Source organism: Taeniopygia guttata, chromosome 5 (assembly GCF_048771995.1).
Source record: "Taeniopygia guttata chromosome 5, bTaeGut7.mat, whole genome shotgun sequence".
Classification (NCBI taxonomy): Eukaryota; Metazoa; Chordata; class Aves; order Passeriformes; family Estrildidae; genus Taeniopygia; species Taeniopygia guttata.
Window position 1 is genome coordinate 13,636,414 of NC_133030.1, and position 19,116 is coordinate 13,655,529.

At 47.1% G+C, this 19,116-nt stretch overlaps 1 protein-coding gene and 1 long non-coding RNA gene across 5 annotated transcripts in view; one reads left to right on the plus strand and one right to left on the minus strand.

The window, feature by feature from the left end:
• Window positions 1-1,262: 1,262 nt before the first annotated feature.
• Window positions 1,263-17,792, plus strand: LOC121470121 (uncharacterized). 4 transcript variants are annotated; one of them, XR_012056231.1, is made up of 5 exons: window positions 1,263-1,757; window positions 5,355-7,705; window positions 9,162-9,317; window positions 13,191-13,436; window positions 14,474-17,792. It is a non-coding gene; the product is annotated as an uncharacterized lncRNA (long non-coding RNA). The 4 variants fall into 4 exon arrangements; XR_012056232.1 differs by having other exon boundaries at window positions 13,191-13,297; XR_012056230.1 differs by having other exon boundaries at window positions 5,355-6,656; window positions 7,508-7,705; window positions 13,191-17,792.
• The window catches only part of SWAP70 (switching B cell complex subunit SWAP70), a 36,144-nt gene continuing 33,848 nt past the window's right edge, over window positions 16,821-19,116 (minus strand). Inside the window, exon 12 of the mRNA XM_004174426.6 lies at window positions 16,821-18,853. Within this exon, the coding sequence (XP_004174474.3) occupies window positions 18,744-18,853 (110 nt within the window). The 3' untranslated portion in view covers window positions 16,821-18,743. The remainder of the gene's footprint in view (window positions 18,854-19,116) is intronic.

Sequence of the window (19,116 nt, forward strand, 5' to 3'; positions counted from 1 at the left end):
TCTTCTTCTGCTTTCCTGTCCCGTGTGCATCCGTGATCTCCAAGTTATTAATTTTCTGATGACTTAGGCTCCATCAAACCTTCAGCTCTTGTTGCTGCCATTTCAGTGAACATGTGGATCAAGTTCTCAGGATCTTGAAAGAGCCCCCGTGTCTTGAAATCTCATTTCTTAGGCTGCAGTTCCTCTTGTCTATTCTCTCCCTATTGCCCTCTTGCTTTGTGCTCAGCCCTTGTGATGTAGAACACAAATAAAAAGGTTTTGTGGGAGACTAGCAGAAGATTGCAATCTTATCTCTCATTCCAGACTTATCCTGAAATGACTCGTTCTTTCTTCTCTTTTTATTTCACAATATACGCATTTCACAGAGGAGGTGACATCTTTCAGTGCTTTAGCATTTCATCTCCCTATGTCTTCACATTTTTTCCACTTTCTCATCTGCATGTTACCAACTTAATTACGCTGCACAATGACTTTAAAAAGGCAAACTTTAACAAAGGCTAACGGGGATGTTTCTTGGCAGCTGGTCATTGTTTTGCCTTGGGCCCATAACTTTGCTTGCCACTCTCCACTGGGTGCAGAAGCTGTTCTTGTGTTTAAAGATAATTGCCCCCAGCAAGATTATATCATATTTTCTGTCTATGCTTTCAGGAGGGTTTAATGCCGTATAATCTGCTCATTATAACCACATCTCCAGACAACAGCAGGCTGCAGAATACAGATAAAGTGTTCACAAATCTTGTTTGTGTTCACTCCCTGTCATTATATTTAGGTTCTAACGGCTCAAGGGCAGGCAGAAATTTTATAAAAATTAATGGCTGCAGAGGTACCCAGTTTTCTTCACCCACAGCCAAGGATGACCTGGACTCTAGAAGGGGTGCATGATATTTTTCTGAATCAGTCTGTCAAAACAGCATAAGAACTTAACATCTTGCTATCTAATGATGCATATTGACTAATCATGTTGATGTGACTGAACCAACCTCCAGTAAAAGCATTGGAGAATAACTGCAGCAGTTCCTATCTTCTCCAGGGAATTCCAGGTAAATTTCTGAAGCTCAGCATGTCCTGACTTTTTATGGCCCATTTTCCACAAGCAGTACCATGATGCTCATTTCTTTTGCAGCAGAGTAATTTCTCGTGATTTACTTGCTTTTCTCTGAGCATGGCTGGTAGCTGGAGTAGTCAAATTCCATTCAAGACTGAGGAGAAGTGACTTTGCCTCAGTTTCCTGTCTTGTTAAAGATATAACTAATGTTTAAAGACTTGGGAAGTTGTGTTCCTTCAAAGACCATTTCCTTTCAATTCCTGCATATATATTTAATTTCTGAGTGCCACGTGTCAGTTAAGTCCTGAAAACATTATTTCCAAAACCATCTTTTGCAAGACTAGAAAGAATCTGATCTTGTCTCAAATTGTGCTCCTGGTTCCTAGAAATACTCTTGCTAAGAGATAAGGAATCTGATGTAACCATGGATGTCCCCTGGGTACTCTGGATTGAATGAAATCCTCCTTCTCTACCATGAGAGTGGTCGTAGAATAAAAATTCCAGATGGGCTAATCATAACACAAACGTTTACTGAGGTTTAAAGCTGGGACATCTGAGTGAAGAACTATGGAGCAAAATGCTAAAGAGAAAAGGTGTATTCATCCTAACAGGGACAACTTTTACCCCGGAGTGGCCAGGGAAGTGCTGTCTTCACTTGGCCAGCAATAATTAATGGCAGGAATTCCCAGCCAGTCTACCTTTGGACTTGAAGGTGAGCTCATGAAGGTACTTTCTGGGGGAGAAGAGGGGTCTCTTGGGGAGCCTTGTCCCTGGAGAATGGCACTGTGGAACTATCTGGTGCTTGGGTGAGGCTTTATAGTGACATTCCTTGTTTGTCTTCATTAATGTTTAAATTTTTCATGTGGGGAATACAGCTGGCCTTGAGTTTGCTCTATGTGCCATCTACAGGTAAGGGGAGAGAGAGGCTTCTCCTCCTGCTGAAACCATCCTCATGCTTTGTGTTTAATGTAAACAGTGTGTTTAGAAATGTATTGCCTGTGGCAGACCTGACATCACAACCAAATTCTTTAAAATAAAATGTTTAGGGGGAATCGTGTGTCAGCTGCCTAGCGCTGAAATGTATGGAATGGAATTAAGCAAACCTTTTCTTAATTAAAAAATGAAAACGGATTCTGAACTTTATCTAAGGGTCACTTTGGGATGATTTTTAGACAGAAAAAATCTTGGCTTTCTGGCAGGACAGCTGTGAGGGAGTGTTCTATTCATTAGAACACAATTTGTCCAAGAAAATACGTTCCAAGTCCTAATCAATTTAGATGAAAACTTGCTGGACAGGGTTCAAGCAGGCCAGTTATGAGTCTTATAAAGCCAAACCCACATGTCTCAGTGGGCAGGAGGCAAGATAATCTTAGCTTACAATGGAATGTTTAAATGTATACAGCTAAGACACTGACATAGGCATAAGGGTTGGTTCTTTTGTGATGGTTTTTTTTTAGCCCAACACAAAGATGGGTTAGAATTTTTAAGAATTGGGATTTTTAAAGAGAGAGAATATCCCTTTAAGATATAATCACTCATGCTGAATTGACTGTGGCCATATCCATCCTTTCCTGAGCATCTATAGAAAGATTTTTGGAAAAGATCAGCTTCCAAAGCACTGGGAATGGAGGTGTGCCTCTGAATAAAGTCCTTGGCATCACAGGCTCCTGTGGAGTTTTAGAATTCCCAGCTGTATGAGGATTTTTTTTTTTTTTTTTTTAAATGAGCTGCTTCAGCAGTGGAAATGGAGCAGTTTGGAGAAGCTGTTGCACAGGGAGCCCCCGGGGAAGGTGACAGCATGCACAGCATTGTTCTGCTGTTAAATGCAGGCTCTTTATGATGACACATCGCTACTGAGCACAGAAAACCACAGCTCAACACACCCCCAGCCCTCCTGGGGTTAATGGTGACTATTTTAGGTTTTGCTTTTCTGTCATTCAGTTAATTTCTCCATTACTGCAGATGGTAGCTTTAAAACAATATATTTGCAGATCCTTGCAAATTCCCATAGGGATGAGATATATAACCTGAGCAGTCTTTAGCCTGGGGAATATTTAATTTCTTAATCTGAAATGGTTTTCTAACTTGCAGAGTCTTAGCTAAAGTTAATCTCCATCACAAACACGAATCAAGGGTGCCTTTCACAGTACTTTTCAATGTCTGGTAGAAAGTCACAGCAACAATTTGTTCTCTGAAGTGCCAGTTCACATTCACCTCTTTGCTAGTGGATCCTCTGCTCTGCTGCATCCATCACTGGGAAGGGACAAACACAACATTTCTCTCCTGACTCTCTTCTGGCACTGGAAGGCCTTCACTGACTTCAGGGGGGGAAAAATTCTTTCTAACTGTACATGGCCCTGTCTACACCACAGGGCAGCCCCTCAATCCCAAACTTGTTACTCACCAGCCTTCTCTTATCCAAGGACTGAGACCTGAGCCAGGAGTTTTTCTCATCACAACTCCTGTAATTTCTGGGGGCAGTGAAACACCTCTTCTGCCAGTTGTCCTCCTGTTCCTTTGTCCAACATCATCACCCTGCACCTGCATCCCCCTCTTGACTCAGAGAGGGATTTACCAGCATGGCTGGGGCTGGATGTGAAGGAGAAGGAGCATACAGTGTTGTTAAGCAACTTGTGGTTAAAGTCACAAACTCTGGAGACTTCTTGACTACTGTAAACGCCAGCAGCTCGTTGTCCCACAGCCTCTTCCTTCCTTCACGCCCCACTCTGCCAAGTCAGCCACCTGAGACTCTGCTTATTGCTCTTGTTTTCCCTGGCTCTTCTCACTTGTTTACTTAAAAATCTCTTTCCCTCCCCTTCCTTCATTTGAATTTCTTGCAGGAGGGTCTTGTAAGGACACCTAGTTTAATCAGAATTTCCTGGGAATTAATAGGCAGCTTTTTTTTTTTTTCAGTTTTACATGTTCTGAAATAAAAATGTGATCATTTTTTCATTGCCCCTTCCCCGAACTCTGCTTTCAACAAATCCTCTTCTTACGGAAAGCTGTGGTTTTAAAGGCCCAGTTTAAAAGGCAGGCTCTGTCCCACGGAGAAGGAGGAGGAGGGGTACTTTGGATGCAGCAGGACAGCCTGTCACCCAAGGGAAAACAGCCGACATGCTGCTGAGGCTGGCTGCATACTTTTGTTTCAAAAAGCACTCCAGACTCAAACCACCTGTGAGTGAGTCTGGCTGGCTGATTTAGTAGGGCCTAGTGCAGGGTGTCCTGTCAAAAGCCACGCTTATTTTCACAAAGGCAAATGAATCAGGTTTTATGTGGCAGGGTGACAGCTCGCTGGGACAGGCTCATTAAAGCTTTGTAAAACAAACTGTGAGTGAGAGAGAGGTGCAACATTTCCCTCTCCAAACCCAGAGAATAGACAGGCGTCTTATGGAAAAGTGACTCATAATCTCTGTGGTACATTCTGTTCATTCTGTTATAATAAACATGAGTGTTTGTTTGCTGAGTCCATCAGCATGCAGACCTAAACTTGATTAGGAGGACGAGCTCCTCGGCCACTGCCGGGCTCGCGTGTGCACTGCTGTTTGCTCGCTTTGTTGTATAACAGCACCAGTCATGTCAGCCTGCCATTCCAAGAGGAAATAACAGCACTTCCCTCATTTCTTTCAAATCCATCCCAAATTTCTGTAAAAGACATCAAAGCAATTACTCTGATGCCTCCCGTGCTTTCCAAATGAATCATCTTCTAAAGAAAGTGCTGGAAAATAAGGCGCAACCAAGGTTCCTTAATTCCAGGGTTTGAGACTTTTAAGAATCTCCTGGAAACAAGTCAAAATAAGAAGCCACAAACCCACCTTCTCATAAAACCCTTCTGCATGTTTTATGTATTTCTTTGCTACCAGTTGGGGTTGGTTTCATGAGCTACACAGCCAGGAGATAAAGCAGGTTGTGAGTCCAGCCCCGTGACTGCAGAAGGTGAATTAGCTGGCCAAATGTGCTCATTGCTGCTGCTGTTGGAAGATGACTTTTAAATAGGATGCTGCTTGGCTGCGAAATAAGGGATTGTCTGCTGGAAACAAGGGGACTTTGGGAAGGACTTTTCTATGCAGCATGAGCAGCAGTTTGGAAATCCGACTCTTGCCCTGTTATAAGAACGGGCAAGGTGTCCAAAATGTTAAATGTTCACTGAATTTCTAAGAACTGTAGATGGGGCGGGAGGGATTGCTTCTGACTTCAGTGGGAAGGGAGTTGGAGATTGGACATAGGTTAGAAACTTGTTGGGCTATAGCTTGAAGCACTTCAGCTATTTCCATGGAATCACTTGCTAATTTCAATTGCTTGTCTAATGCAGGGCTCCAGGAACTGGGGTTACTGTCCTGAAAAATCTGAAAGGAAGGGCTTAGGACAATGAACATCCCCTGCATGGCTCTGGCAGGTAGGCATTCCCAGCTTCTGGGGTGCATGAAGCACCCTTAAGAGTGCTCATTTTGCTGACTTTTTTTCTTCTACCTTTATCCATATGTGGAAGGAACAGTGGCATTGCCATTGCAGACTCTCTCAGGCAAGAGGACCACACACCAAAAAGCTTTGGGGTACCAAACTGCTTAAGACTGCAGGTGAAACGGCTACTTCACTCCTCAGCCTGAACCTACCAGGGGTGTTCATGTTGGAAGTAAAAACTCTTTTGCCATTTTGCTCTGGCAAATATCTGATGATACTTTTTGGGCTGTTTTTTGCCCTGATAATTTTTTTTTTTTTAATTTCTCTGCAAGTTATCCAGTCACTGAAATCCATTCATCCTTTCCCTCAAAGTCTCCTCGTTGAGGTGGGGAAGTGCTTCAGAGGCATGTGAGATGCTCTCAGTATGCACAAGCCAGCTCCAGGTTCCCAGAAAGAACCAGAGTGTCCCATCCCACAGGGAAGCAGCATCCAAAGGCTCTCCTCACCCACTGCAGTGTCCCAGCCTCTCTCCGTGAGTCATGCATCACAGGAGGGCTTATCTTGACCATAAGTGATATGTTTAATAAACCTGAGGTTTTTAATCTTTAGATGTTCACAGCTGTTCACAAAAACATAAAATACAGTCCAACATGAGCAGCTACACACTGGGAGAAAAAATATATAGCATTGTACTTGATCAGGGATCAGGACATCTCCATGGGTTCTTTGGCAGGAATGAGTGGTTGGCATTGTATTTTTCTAGGAAAAATACAAGAGGTTTACCCGGTAATAGAGCCTGTTGAGTCTAGAGCAGCCTGCCTTCTTGTAACACTCCCTGCATGTCCATGCCTGTGTTGCAGGTGGAAACACCACATTTAAGAAGTGAGCAATGACTTAGAGGTCTTCACAATCTAAACTAATCTATGATTCTGAGATCACTGAGTTGAACTGACTTGATTTCTGCTTGGAAGCTGAGGACTGCTTTTTATCCCTATCAGTGACTGTCTTCTTTCCATTGTGAAAATTGTCACCCTGTGACCACACCATCGAAGGGATTATTTAATTCTTTTTAACCTGCTGGTTATAGTTTTTAAACAGTATTTTTTTGTTTTGTTTTATGTGTGTGTGTGTTTAGACAAAAGCAGGCACTGTTGGAAGCTGCAGGTCTTTGCTCTGCTGACTCTGGTGAGGCATGGATGCATAAAGCTGTTTGGTATGTGCTGCTGCAAGAAATACATGTGCAAGCATGATCTGTGGGTGCAGGAGCATCTCCCAGGCAGCTCTAATGTTTGCTTTGCTGACAGTATTATTCCACTGAAGCAGCTTTCAGTTGCTTTCTACCTCAGCTTGTTTATCTGTAAAATGGAAATGGGGAAGTTCCTAGAGAACCCAGAGCCATATTTTTAATTATTCATAGCTTTTGCATACCCTTGAGGCGAGTATAAGCTGTAAATCTCTGAAGCTGCATACCAACATTTCTGTGGTTTGAGCATCAGGGGAGCCCCTTTTCCCCAGACACTGCTGTATTCTCCTGGCTGTGTGTTTCATGGCAAGCCTGTGTTCAGCCCTTGGCATGCAGACCAAGCACTGGGACCCTGACCCCTTTCTGTGTGCAGAGCCAGGTGTTTTCCTGCAGAGCCTGTCCTGCTGGGGGCTGAGGGCTGGAGCTGGGAAGGTGCCTGTGGTGTGTGCTGTGCATTGGAGGTGCCGAAAGTGGCGTGTGGTGTGCCTGGGCTCCACAATCTGTGGGGGCACGGGGCAGGGGCCCCCTCCCAGCACCAGCGTGGCCCTTCCCTAAGCCCCAGCCACACTCTGCACCCAGGGCCAAGCTCTGCCTGAGCTGTGGGCACACACAGAGAATCTCAAACAGGATGGAAGGTTGCTCCAGGTCACCCTGTGTCTCTTGGTAAATGCCCTGTGCTTTACCATCAGCTCCCTGGAGGCTGTGCCATTTGACCTTACACTGGCTGTCCCAGCACAGGGAGGTCAAACAAATTGAATTTCTTTTCTAATCAGCTGTCTATGGCTTTGATCCCTGTCCATTGGAGACCTTGTGTGTTTTAGCTGGAAGAAGACACGCCACATTCCAGCCCCTTCCTGCAGCCAGGGAAGCGGTGATGCCCCGGCAAACGTGCGCTCGGAGCGGCGCTCGGCCAGAGAGCCACCACGGGAGCCTCTGGGGAAAAGGATCCCAGCTTCCCTGGGCCTCCTTCTTACAGAAGTTCATTCCTTCCTATTGTCTTTGCAAGTTCCAACAGAACGGTAAGCTGCAGTAAAGAGAGGGGATATGTTCAATTTAAGCGGCGAGATTACGATGTTCCGAATAAAGCCATATTTATTAATAATTACCTCTCTGCCATGACTTTAAATTCAAGCAGCTGGACAGCCTCTGCTCTTTATTAATTTCCTTGGATCCTTGGCACAAAGCCCTCAATTCCTGTGATGTAATGATATAAAAAGTTGGCTCCTGACCGAGCTCCCACCCACAAGTTCTAAATTTGGAGCATGGCAATTTTCTGCAGATTCCAGAGACAGACTATGCTCAAAACGTGCTGATGCCTTCAGTCCCATCCTATTGCACCAAACAACAAGGTTGTGTGCTTTTTATAACGGGGATCATAAATATGACTCAGATGCACATGTTGTCTATGTAAGCACTTGGGGTTGGCTATCACTTTATGGCACTAGGAACAAGCCAAGCCAAATAAAAATTGTTTTGAGTAAATATTACATTTCTAGGGCATGAATAAGTTTTCTGTGCAGCCAGCGTGTCACTAATGGGAATAAAGAAGACGGGGTGGGGGAAAGCAGTAACTAAATCACCCCTCTAAATACAGACAGTCTGCAGCAAGACCTGTTGTTTGGACTCGTCTGGGATGTGATATCCCAGATAATTCATAGCAGGTCTCAGCAAGGCCATGAGAGATGGAAATAAAAATAGCTGTATAGCTCAGCGCCGTCCTGCTGCGCGGCTCTCTTTTGGGTGGGATCTCCAGGAGTGGTATGTAAAACAGGCAAGCAGAGAACCCAGTGTCCTCCTCTCCCCGCTCCCAAATGTGCAGAGGCTCAAGCATGTGGATTGCTCCATGGAGATCGGTGTTGCTACTCACATGCTCAGCACTAAGTGTGTGCACATGTCTGTCCAGGATCCGGGCCAGAAGGAAGGATGAGTTTTATCATCCTGCAGTTTTGGGACCCCGGGGGATGTCTGCACTGCAGAACAGGGGGAAGAAGAAAATGAGCCCACGTGCAGCTCTGCATCCAGAAGGAAGCAGCTCCCTGGCAGCTCCGTGGGGCAGGGATGTGCCATCCCACCACCAGCACAGGGCTGGTTCCTCACAGCTGCTGGCTCTGCTCCGGCTCCTCCAGCAAGCTGAGAAGTTTCAGCATCCCCCAAAATCCCAGTGACTCCTGCCCTTGAGCAGTACTCAGGGAACAGCTTATGAAGTGCTTCATGTACCTGAAACGCAAAGGGATTTTAAAAAAATAAAGTTCTTTCTGCAAGAACTTTTCAGGAAACATTCCCTGATAAAAGGAATCCTCACGTCTTTAAAAAATAAAAGCCAGAGAGAAATAGCAAGTGAGAGTCTAGCTTTGAAAATCATTAATGCCTTTCCCATTTTCCTGATGGGCATGTGCATTCCTTCCTGTTGCACCTGTGAGCTTCTACATGTCAAATAAGTGCTTTCCTGAGCTTTGTTGTCTTCTTTTTTTATAGGCTTCTTTCAGATAGCAGGCAGAAAACCTGGCTTTAAAAGAGGAGCTCAGACAGGAAGCCAGCAATGTTCCAGGAGGATTTCTGAGTCAAGCAACTGGCTTCTTGAAGTGTGACTTTCAAAGATCCCTAAAACCATTGGCTGCACAGACGGAGCAGGTGAGCGGGGAGGTGTTGAGAGCCCTCGACATTCCCATGTCCCAGCCGTCCCTATCAGAACCTTTTGAAGAGCTTTTCTGTGCAGTGGGCTGGACTGGGGCTTGCAGACAGAATGTTTGCAGGGCTGTGAGCCCTGCAATAACCACAGCAGCCTTGACGTCAGCAGACCTGTACCTCCAGGGATTAGTGCTGAGAAATCAGGGCCGGTTTGCCCAGCTAAGGCGGTTTTGACTGTTTGAAGGATCTGGGTGATAAGTTTTTTTTCCATGCTTTGAATGCTGCCAGTGGTCATTTTCTGCCAACAGAGCAGCCCAAACAGTGTACATGGGGCTGGCTCCCTCCCCTCTGTAATGTGTTTTACAATTTGGAGAAACTTTGTAACACAAGAAAGTGTTTTTACATATTAAAGCTTCTAAATTGTTAGAACAGTTGGAAAATCCTAATTGCCTTTAAAAGTCAAAAAAAAAAAAAAAACAGCAAAGAAAATATTTTGGATTGCAGAATGAACAAAACTGGGAGCTGAAGTTCAGTTTCCTGGACCAAAAATTTATTCAGGGAGTCCTGTCATACTTGTGACTTTAAAACAAATACTTGAACCTTCAACAAGGGATTTGCACCTACCCCCAAACTTGCTCTGAGATGCAGAGCTTAAGCTTAAGCTCCAGAGATGCATTGTTGAGGTTGGTCATGTTTAGATTTACCCCAGCATGTTGTCAGGGCTCTACGTGCACGGGAAGGGGAAAACCTACCTGGAATTGATTCAGCAGCTTGAATGAGATGACAGAAGAGGGCTTGGCTGGAGTGCTGGCCTAATTTCCATGAAACTTTGGGGGTAGATGAGTGGTGATTTAACTCCAGTTAATTAGAGGCTAAAGGCTGCTTCAATTTGTGGTTGTTACCCAAGAGCTCCAGGGAGGTTTTCTGGCTGACAGGGATCAGGAATAAAGGTGGAGGAGCTGGAGGTGACACTGCAAGGGGCTGGCGGGGGCTGATGCCACGGAGCTCTGGTAGTGCCCTGGTATAATTTGGGTTTTCCAGGCCTCACTCAGCAAGCTCTGATTTGCACCTGGTGAACACAGGTTCAGAGTATCACTTAATGAACCCTCATTTCGGGGACAGTTTACTACTTTGAAGATGTCTGTGTGCTTTTTTAATGGGTAAAGATCACCCATCTTTCATCAATGCCCAGCAGAGGCACAAGGAGGTTAAGGGACCTGACGAAGGTGTTAGCAAGGCAAATTGTTTGGAATTTTGTAGCTCTGAAAGATCATCTTTCTAAAACAGGAAACCCTCTCAGGAGTAGTAGGTTTTCATTAAAACAACAGTTCAAACCTGTCGATCTTGATCTATCAGGAAAAAGAGGAATGTAGAAAATGTGAGAGTTAGCTTAGCCTCTCTTAAACTAAACCACCAGGTTCACGTTCCTATGGAGAAACAAATACCCTGCAGGCATCATGGTGTCTTTGATTTATTTTTGGAAATTGAAAACTCCCCCTCTTGGTGTCTGAGCTAAGAAAAAACAAGGATATTTTGAGCCAACAAAAGTTTCTGGAGGGGGCAAAAACCTCCAGTCCCACTTCTCAAGGGCTTATGTCACAAGTAGTTGAGCTAAGGTAATCCATTTTAGCCTCCCCTACGTTTCAAAACTGGGTTAAAGTTCCTAAGTCATTGAGGGAAAATGTTACTCAAGAGAGTAATGACTCTCTAATTGGCGTGTCAGGCCTTGGCAGCGGCGGGTGCAGCCGCTGGTTTCAGTCCCCCGAGCAGCTCGGGGTGACCGGCGTGTCCCCAGGAGGGAGGGAGCATCGCGGCTGCCCACCCTGGGGTGAAGAAGCCCCGAGCCGCGGTGCCCTGCTGTGCTGTCAGCCTCGGTCATCCTCTGCCCGGCCCTCTCCCTCCTTCCCCTGGAGCCAGCACAGCCCCGGGCAGAGGTTTTGGCCGCTGTTGGGTGTGGGTTTGTGGCGGAGCAGCAGCGGTGCGGTGCTGCACGTACACGAGTGACGCGGCTCGGAGCGTGGGGCCGGCCCCGTGGAACCCCCGCGCGGAGCCGCATCCCCGGGCGGGATCCGCACATGTGATTCATTAGGAGCCTGCCGAGCAGGACCGTGCTCCCGGCCTCTCCGGGGCCGTGCGGCGGTGTCCGGCTGCCATCTGGTGTCCGGCGCCCGGGGGGGCCCGTGGAACCCCCGCGCATCCCCCGCGCATCCCCCGCGCATCCCCCGCCACCGCGGCCGGCGACAGCGCCGCCTGAGTGCCATCCCCTGGGCTGCGGCCAAGCCGTGAGCAAATGCGGCCAAGCAGACTCTCAGGGCCCCCCGCCACGGTATCTCCCGCATTCCTGCGGCAGATCTGGTATTCCTTATTGTTCTCCCCGTCTCTGGGGGAGCCGCTGCCCGGCCGGCCTGCCGGGGCAGGAGCTGGCGGAGCCCTGGGCTGCGGGTCCCACGACTCGCCGGGGGCCTTGGAAAAATCGTGTCAGTCTTCTCACCCTGCTTCGGCATGTAGGGACTTGGGGCTCGTCAGGAGGGGCGAGATGAAAATGAGAAAAGAATGGGAAGCTGGAAGAGCAGCAGCGGCTGTGCAGCTCCGATGTCCTGGAGGTGCTGTGGGCTCAGCAGACGCTCCCTGGACCGGCACAGGCTGCCCGGGCTCAGCGCTGCCCCGGGAGCTCGCTGTGCCAGCACCCAGCACACAGATCCCAGCACCCAGCACCCAGCACAGGGCACCCAGCACACAGCACCCGACACATGGCACACAGCACCCAGCACACAGCACACAGAACCCAGCACCCAGCACCCAGCAACAGCACACAGCACCCAGCACACAGCACACAGAACCCAGCACCCAGCACCCAGCAACAGCACACAGCACCCAGCACACAGCACACAGAACCCAGCACCCAGCACCCAGCGCACAGCACACAGCACCCCAATTTTGCTGGCAGCCCAGGGACACCAGTGGCAAGGAGCGCTCAGAGCAGGGCGGGGGGACAGCAGAGCTGCCTCGGAGCTGCGCAGGGCTGGTCCCTGGCTGCTGAGCAGCCTGGCCCAGCACGGGTGCCCAGCACCTGGTGGTGTTTCCTTGTCCCCTTCCCCTCTGGTAGGCTGGTTTTCATACCCCATGCCTGCACTCTTCCTTGAAGTATGATTTCAAGGAATGCATCCTCCAGATTTTCTCCAGTAGCAGGAAGGATTTGCTGGCTGGAGGTGGCTGAGAGCAGCTGTGGGCTTTGGCACTTGCCATCTGTAATGGTGACAGTGAGGAGTGCGTGCTGGAGAACAGGCAGGTGACTTTCTTTCGCCACAGGAGCCACAGGCAGCTGTCCTGTGAGACCGGACTTGGGGTGTTGGTTGTTCTGGGCAAGCCATCTCCCCAAGGAAGCTCCATGGGTCAGCAGAAACCCTCATGCAGCCCTCACAGGCAGGCAATGGCCATCTAAAGCAAACCAGCAAACACAGAAAGTGCCACCTCCATCCCCACAAGGAGCGATGCCACAACACTCAGCTTTTGGTGACAGCCTGGGTGTGAGCAGGCTGTACCCTGCTTCCATTATTTCCCACCTCCTGCCTGGGAATAAGCAGTCCATGGCCACATGGATCTTTCTGGCAGCGAGGAAAGCCTGGCTGGAAAATGGGGCACGCTCTACCCTCACAGAGAGATGTGGTGGTTAACTTCACAGCTTGGAGAGAGTAAATGGCTCAAAGCACCACTGGCAAAGGAAATGGTTCAGAGAACACAACCTTGCATGGCTCCAAATGCAAAAATGCAGCCCCAGTGTGAGAGGGATTTTATGAAAATGTTTAAGCAAAGTCTGACCATAAATAAGTTTTTTAAGTGTGGTTTTTTTGGTTGGGTTTTTTCTTTTTTACTCAGGACCGAGGAACCAGCACCCCAGAGGACCTGCATGTCCCCCGCACTTGTACCTTGAGTCATGGCTGAGCTGCACAAGCCTCTTTAAAGTGAGAAATCTCCATGCTGGGGTAGGCATTGAAACAGCTAATTTGTGTCAACACCAAGTCCAGGCTGGTTTTGCAACTGTCTCATGTCTATGCCTGAGCTTTCAATCCTATGTGAGATACCAAGGTGTGCTGAGGAGTAATGTAACAAGAGTGACAGCAGGTGAGTGTTTGCATGAGGACGTTGTTGTGCCTGGATCCTGTTAAAGGCCTTTGTCTGCTGCAGCCACAGCAAGCAGCAATTACTTTAACAACTTCGTGCAAAGCTGGTGCTACACCAAGCCCCTTTAGTAGGCAGAAGAGTGATGTGAGCTATGAGCATTAGTGTAGGGTAGAAAGGGGGTTTTTTTTGTAGTTTTATTCATTAAGGAATTTAAAGTAATGGTTGATGGGGGAAAGTGAGTGCGTTTGTGCTGGAGATCGTGATTCCTTTTTTTCTTGTTATCAGTATTCAGTCCAGTCTGCCATGGACTTTCCTCTGACCCTGCTGGTGATATCCTTTTGCATTTCCTCTGTCAATTAGGCTAAAATATGAGAAAAAAAGGCAAGAGAAGGGCTCTTGTCAAGTGGTTCTTCCAGGGTTGTGCACACAGGTGTTAAAAACTGACTCTTTAAATCTCCCTCTCACAGCCTTTCAGGATGTTTCTAATGTTTTGCATCACACCATTCCAATTTTAATTTCTTCCGGAGGTGAGATGCAGCTACATTTGCCAAATATAATTTCATCTTATTCGTTAAAACAACCACTGGCCTTTCCATTTTTTGGAAGGATGGTGCTTTTGACACATCCAGGAAGCCAGTCCATAAGACAATGCTTTTCTGCGCTTTTCAATCCTGCCATTTCCAGGCAGTCGGAGCTCACAGCGAGAGTAAAGGTGTGGAAGCCACTCTAAATTCACGAAGTGTCACGAAGTTTCTGTTTGTACTTTATTTTGTCCCTCAGGGCCACATGAGGTGATACCCTCTCCTCACACACCGTGTGTGGCTGGAAGGGAAGAGCCCGAGCCTTGCTCCCAAAAGGGGAGTACGTGATGCTGAGCACATCCTCGGCTCGGGCGCGCTCCTGCAGCCTCGGGGCGCGTACGCAGCACCTGGGCAAAGGCTGTTTGCAGGGAAGTCACCTCCCTCGCTCATTTTGAAATATGTCTGAATTAGCTCACAGGCCCGTGGTAACAAAAAAAAATCCATTTTTTTCCCTAGGCTGACGGGATGTCTGTAGGCACACTGAGCTGGCAGAGGAGCCCACCGGGCTCCTGGAGCAGGGACGGAGCTGCGGCCGCACGGCAGGGAGGTGGTGGCAGAGCGCTTTTCCCAGGCTCCCGCCGCTGGGAGGGGAAGCAGCGCCAGGGCGGCTGTCCCGGGACACCTCCAGAGCCGGGAACACCGCGGGATCTCCGCCGAGGGACGCCGGGCTGGGCCACCACGAGGTGGCAGCCGGAGCCCGGCGATGAGGCTGCCCCGGCGCGCCCCGGTCCCAGCTCCGTGTCCCGGCGGGGGCGCAGGAGCTGTCACAGTGACCCCAAAGGATCTGTTAAAAAAATATATATAAATAAACCAAAACCAACAAAAAACAACCAAAAAAAAAAAACCCACGAAAAACAAAACAAAAGCAGAGAGAGTTAATTATCAAGTAATTATCAACATGCAATTATCAAGTAACCAGCAAGTAATGGCAGACTAGGAAACCGCCTAAAAATCTTTGTTAAGCGCGAAAGGAATTTGCCATTCTCAGAGGACAAGTGTACGGCACACCTGCCGCCCTTCAGCACCTCTTCCTTTGGGAACAAATAATGACCTCTTGCCCCGAAGCACATGAAAGGCCTGGTGGATATCCCCTTTCCTGGCTCTGCACTGGTTTGCTCAAAAATTGTTTACGAAGCTGCTTCACATATTTGAGATTAAAATCAGAGCAGTTATTTTCAGTTCGCTTTCACTGGGGGGGATGGTGCAGCTCTCGTTCCAGGTGTTCTGCATGACTGAGACACATTGAGGATCGCAGGATGGCCAGGGCTGGAAGGGACCTTGATGATCACCTGCTTCCAATCCCCCTGCCATTAACAGGGCCAAACAGGTGCTTCTTTTGGACCTTAATGATCACCTGCTTCCAATTCCCCACCTGCCCAGATAGAGATTCTGTCCTAGGACACTGTTCCTTTCCTCTGCAGAGGTTTGCTTTTGTGATTGCTCATGCAGGACCATGAAACAGGAGTAACATGAGCTCCTGGAAGCCAGCCCGTTACAGTTTGGGAATGTGTGATCCAGTGAGCACGGCTCATAAATCAGCTCCATAAAATGGTCACAGGGAAAAAAAAAAAAAACCAAACACAAAGAAAACCCCTAAACCAAACCCCATCCTGTTTTTAGAGGGAACAGCACGGTACTGGGGTTGTGGTTCACAGGACTGTTCCAGCAGCAGTAGGTAAATGAAACCTCAGTCTGGCAGACAAGACAAGTGGGCCGAGCCCTCCAGTGAATTTGCTAAGGGTTCAGAACAGCAGCCACAGCTTTCCCCTGGCCTCTGTGAAAGCCTGAGGTCTAGTCAGGGTTTCTTGGGCAGACCAGTGGCATGCCTAATTCCACAGTTCAGCAGGGATGTCCTGACCATGAGCAGGCTCGTGGTCTGTGGGACCAGCAGAGCAGTACCCCCGGCCCAGCGGCGATGGTGGCACAGCGGGATGCAGACTGCCATGCTCCCTGATCCATCAGCTGCGTGACCCAGTGTCGCTGTTGAGGCAGGACGGGAATGAGAAGACTCACTTAGAAGGCTGCTGAGAGTAAAACTCAGATTTATTTTAAATATATTGCTCTTTTATACAGAGCTTCGCAAAGGCCAAATCCATTGGTTCTGAAGTGAAAACAACCCCCACCATTGGTGCAGAGTGCTTGACGCACAGTGATAAAACTTAACTATAAACAGTGTGAGAACAAGAGAGATAAAGAATTATTTACATTCTCTTCAGCTCTTTCTCAGGTGTCTGCCTGGCTAGAAACTCTCAGTTTATTTTCTTTGACTGAATCTGAGTGCCACAACCCAGGACTCTGTGCTCCCTGGGGCTGCTGCTCAGTGTCGCTCTAAGGGGCACATTCTCAAGTGGTATTTTTGCTCAGCATGCAAATGGTTTAATTTTTAAACCAACCACTCCCCCCCAGCTTGACTGAGCAAGGCTTCTCACAAAGCTTTTTTTGTCAGAGCAAGCAGGGACCACGAAATTAAGGGAACGTTATATCACTTCCTCTTCTGCCAGACAGACAGACAGACAGACAGACAGACAGGGCTGACACATTGTGAGGGGCTGCTGTGCGTCTGTCCTCAGCTCTCTGCTGAGCCTGCTCTGCCCTTGCCCCAGGCTGCAGCAAGGAGTACTGAATATGAATATTTAAGAGCAGAAGCGCTGCTAAAACAAAGACTATTTCTGTTATCATGTGATCACTGCCTTTATTATGCCTTTAACATGCCATTGATCCGACCACTAAACTTCTTCTACACAACACTTGCTGGATTTTGAATTCCAATAGGTCAAAAGAAACGCAGGCAATAAGACATCCATTAATTCCAAAATGTAAATGACTTTACATTACTTTATTAAACAGCCATTTCTAAAGAACAGTAAAAAATACGAAAACATGCATCATTTGGTGTTCTTAAAAAAACATTGTCCAAAATAAAGACTGTTAGAAAAATTAAACAAGTTTAGCCCGAATACCCCTTCTGCTCTCCACGTAAGATGTTTGGTAGCTATAAATACTGTTCCAGCTCCTTTAGCAAAGTTTAACCTTGTGTACATTAGTAATTCTATTACAGGTGGTAGGTTTTTTTATTCACATTGCTTCTGTAAACGTGATCAATTTAAAAAATGCACTGCTATCAAGTTTAAGAACTACTGTTTTCCTGTACAGTGAGTATAAATAGGAAGATCCTGGATTTTCCTGCCATTTTAATCAGCACTCAATTTACTGAAACATTAAAGATTTCAATTAGTATAAAAATAAATGTCTGATAAGATTCAGTATTTGAGTGAGTCTTAGTTAATAGGCAAATAAAATGCTATTTATGACTTCCAAATCTGGACACCACTTCTGTACAGCTTCTGCTCTTCCAAGACCCAAGTATCACAGTGCTGCACACCAAGGCACTGCTTATCCTCCTGAAAAAATTCACTTCTTATTTACTACAAATAATTTAACATGCAGCTGAATGGACAAGCAGGTGAGGGATGGATGGCCAGGGTACAGTCAAAGCTGCTCACAAGCCTCTCCAGTGGGCACCTGTTCCTCGAGAGGGCATCTCAAAATGTCTGTACAAGTTGGTAGGAATCCTGTTTTACTGAGCAATGCTGGTGTGGGAGATCTGCAAAGCAAAGTCACAGCCTTGTCCCTATTCCCTACAGGAACAGAAATAACTGGCTTTGTCCCAGGAGAGAACAGTAAGGCACAACAGCAGGCTCTTTGGGAAGCCTTGGTATGAGAAAGACTGAAGTTATTTTATTGACAGAAATTACTTTTTTTTTTTTTTCTAAAGCACTATCACTACACATTTATAATTTCTATTTTTAAAAATTCTTACATTTTTAAAATCTGGTCTCCAATTGAAAGTAAGACAGAAGTGCTACATCTAAAAATGATGGGATGTTATTATCGGATTTCTTGCACAAAAACAGCCTTGACACAGAGGCTGCCCTGTGTGTGCTACCACCTTCCACTGATCTGCTTCAGAAAGCTGTGAGCCAAAACATCATCTTTTAAACTACGAAGAGAACTCTCAAGGCTTAATTTAGCACTTCTCTAGTATAAGACAGTACAAAAACAGTCTTGCACAACTGTTTTTTCCAAATGTCTTAGAACAGTGTTTTCTATATGCCTATCTCCAGTTCTTTTGCTTGGATTCCTGCAAAGAGAGGGAAACAGGACACCAAATCCAAGCAGGCAGCAGACATCCACTGATGCCAGCCCCCCTTGCCAAGGGAATGTGTCTGAGCACTAAGCACTGTGCAGAGAGCAACAGAGGGACAGAGCAAAAGTCAAAGAAGGAAGGAAAGGTAATGCTCCATCTCAGAGCTGGACACAACCTCCAGGACTGATTAATCCTGGGTTGAAATTATACTAAACTGAACCAGCAGAACTGCTGCTTCCCTCACCTTCTGGAATGAAAGTGATGCTGTCCGATTGGTTAGCTGCTGTCAGGTTGTTACAGGCTAGTACAGGAACAACTCTGGCTGTCACAAGCTACGTTTCAATACAAACTTTCAGTTGCAAAGTCTTGGAAAAGTGAGGGAAAACAGCACATCCTGTCAGACTCCACCCACTGGAATGGCTGAGCTCTGAGCAGACCCTCCAGCGTGGTAAACAGCATTTCTGAGCAGAAAGGCCCAACCTGCTGAGCAAACTAAACTTTGTAAGCAAGAGGTTGCTCTGTGCAAAGCAGAACGAGGGAGGTGGGCTCCTGTTCCAGGCCACGTGTCAGCTGCCACTGTCACTCTGAAGTGGCTTTCTTCCCTTTCCAGCTCCTTTGTCTTTCCTCCAGTTCAGCTTCAGTGAAGGCAGCTGGGCCCCAGTTTGTGATTAAGTGAGGATTCTTGCAGCCTGGAAGGCAGAGAGCAAGACCTGAGACAGGCAGTTCTGACAGGGACATCACACTCCCACAATGCAGCGTTCAGGCTGATCCTTGCTTTGTTTTCAACATAAAAGAAACAAACAATAATGATAATAAAATCATTATAGTAGGGCCAATAGAGGTAAAAACTTGGAAGTTCCCATCAGCAGTTGTCACAAAGGGTGATATTTATAGGCTACTGTGAAACCACTAAACTACAGGAAAAGGCAGACTTCAGTAAACCACCAAGTGA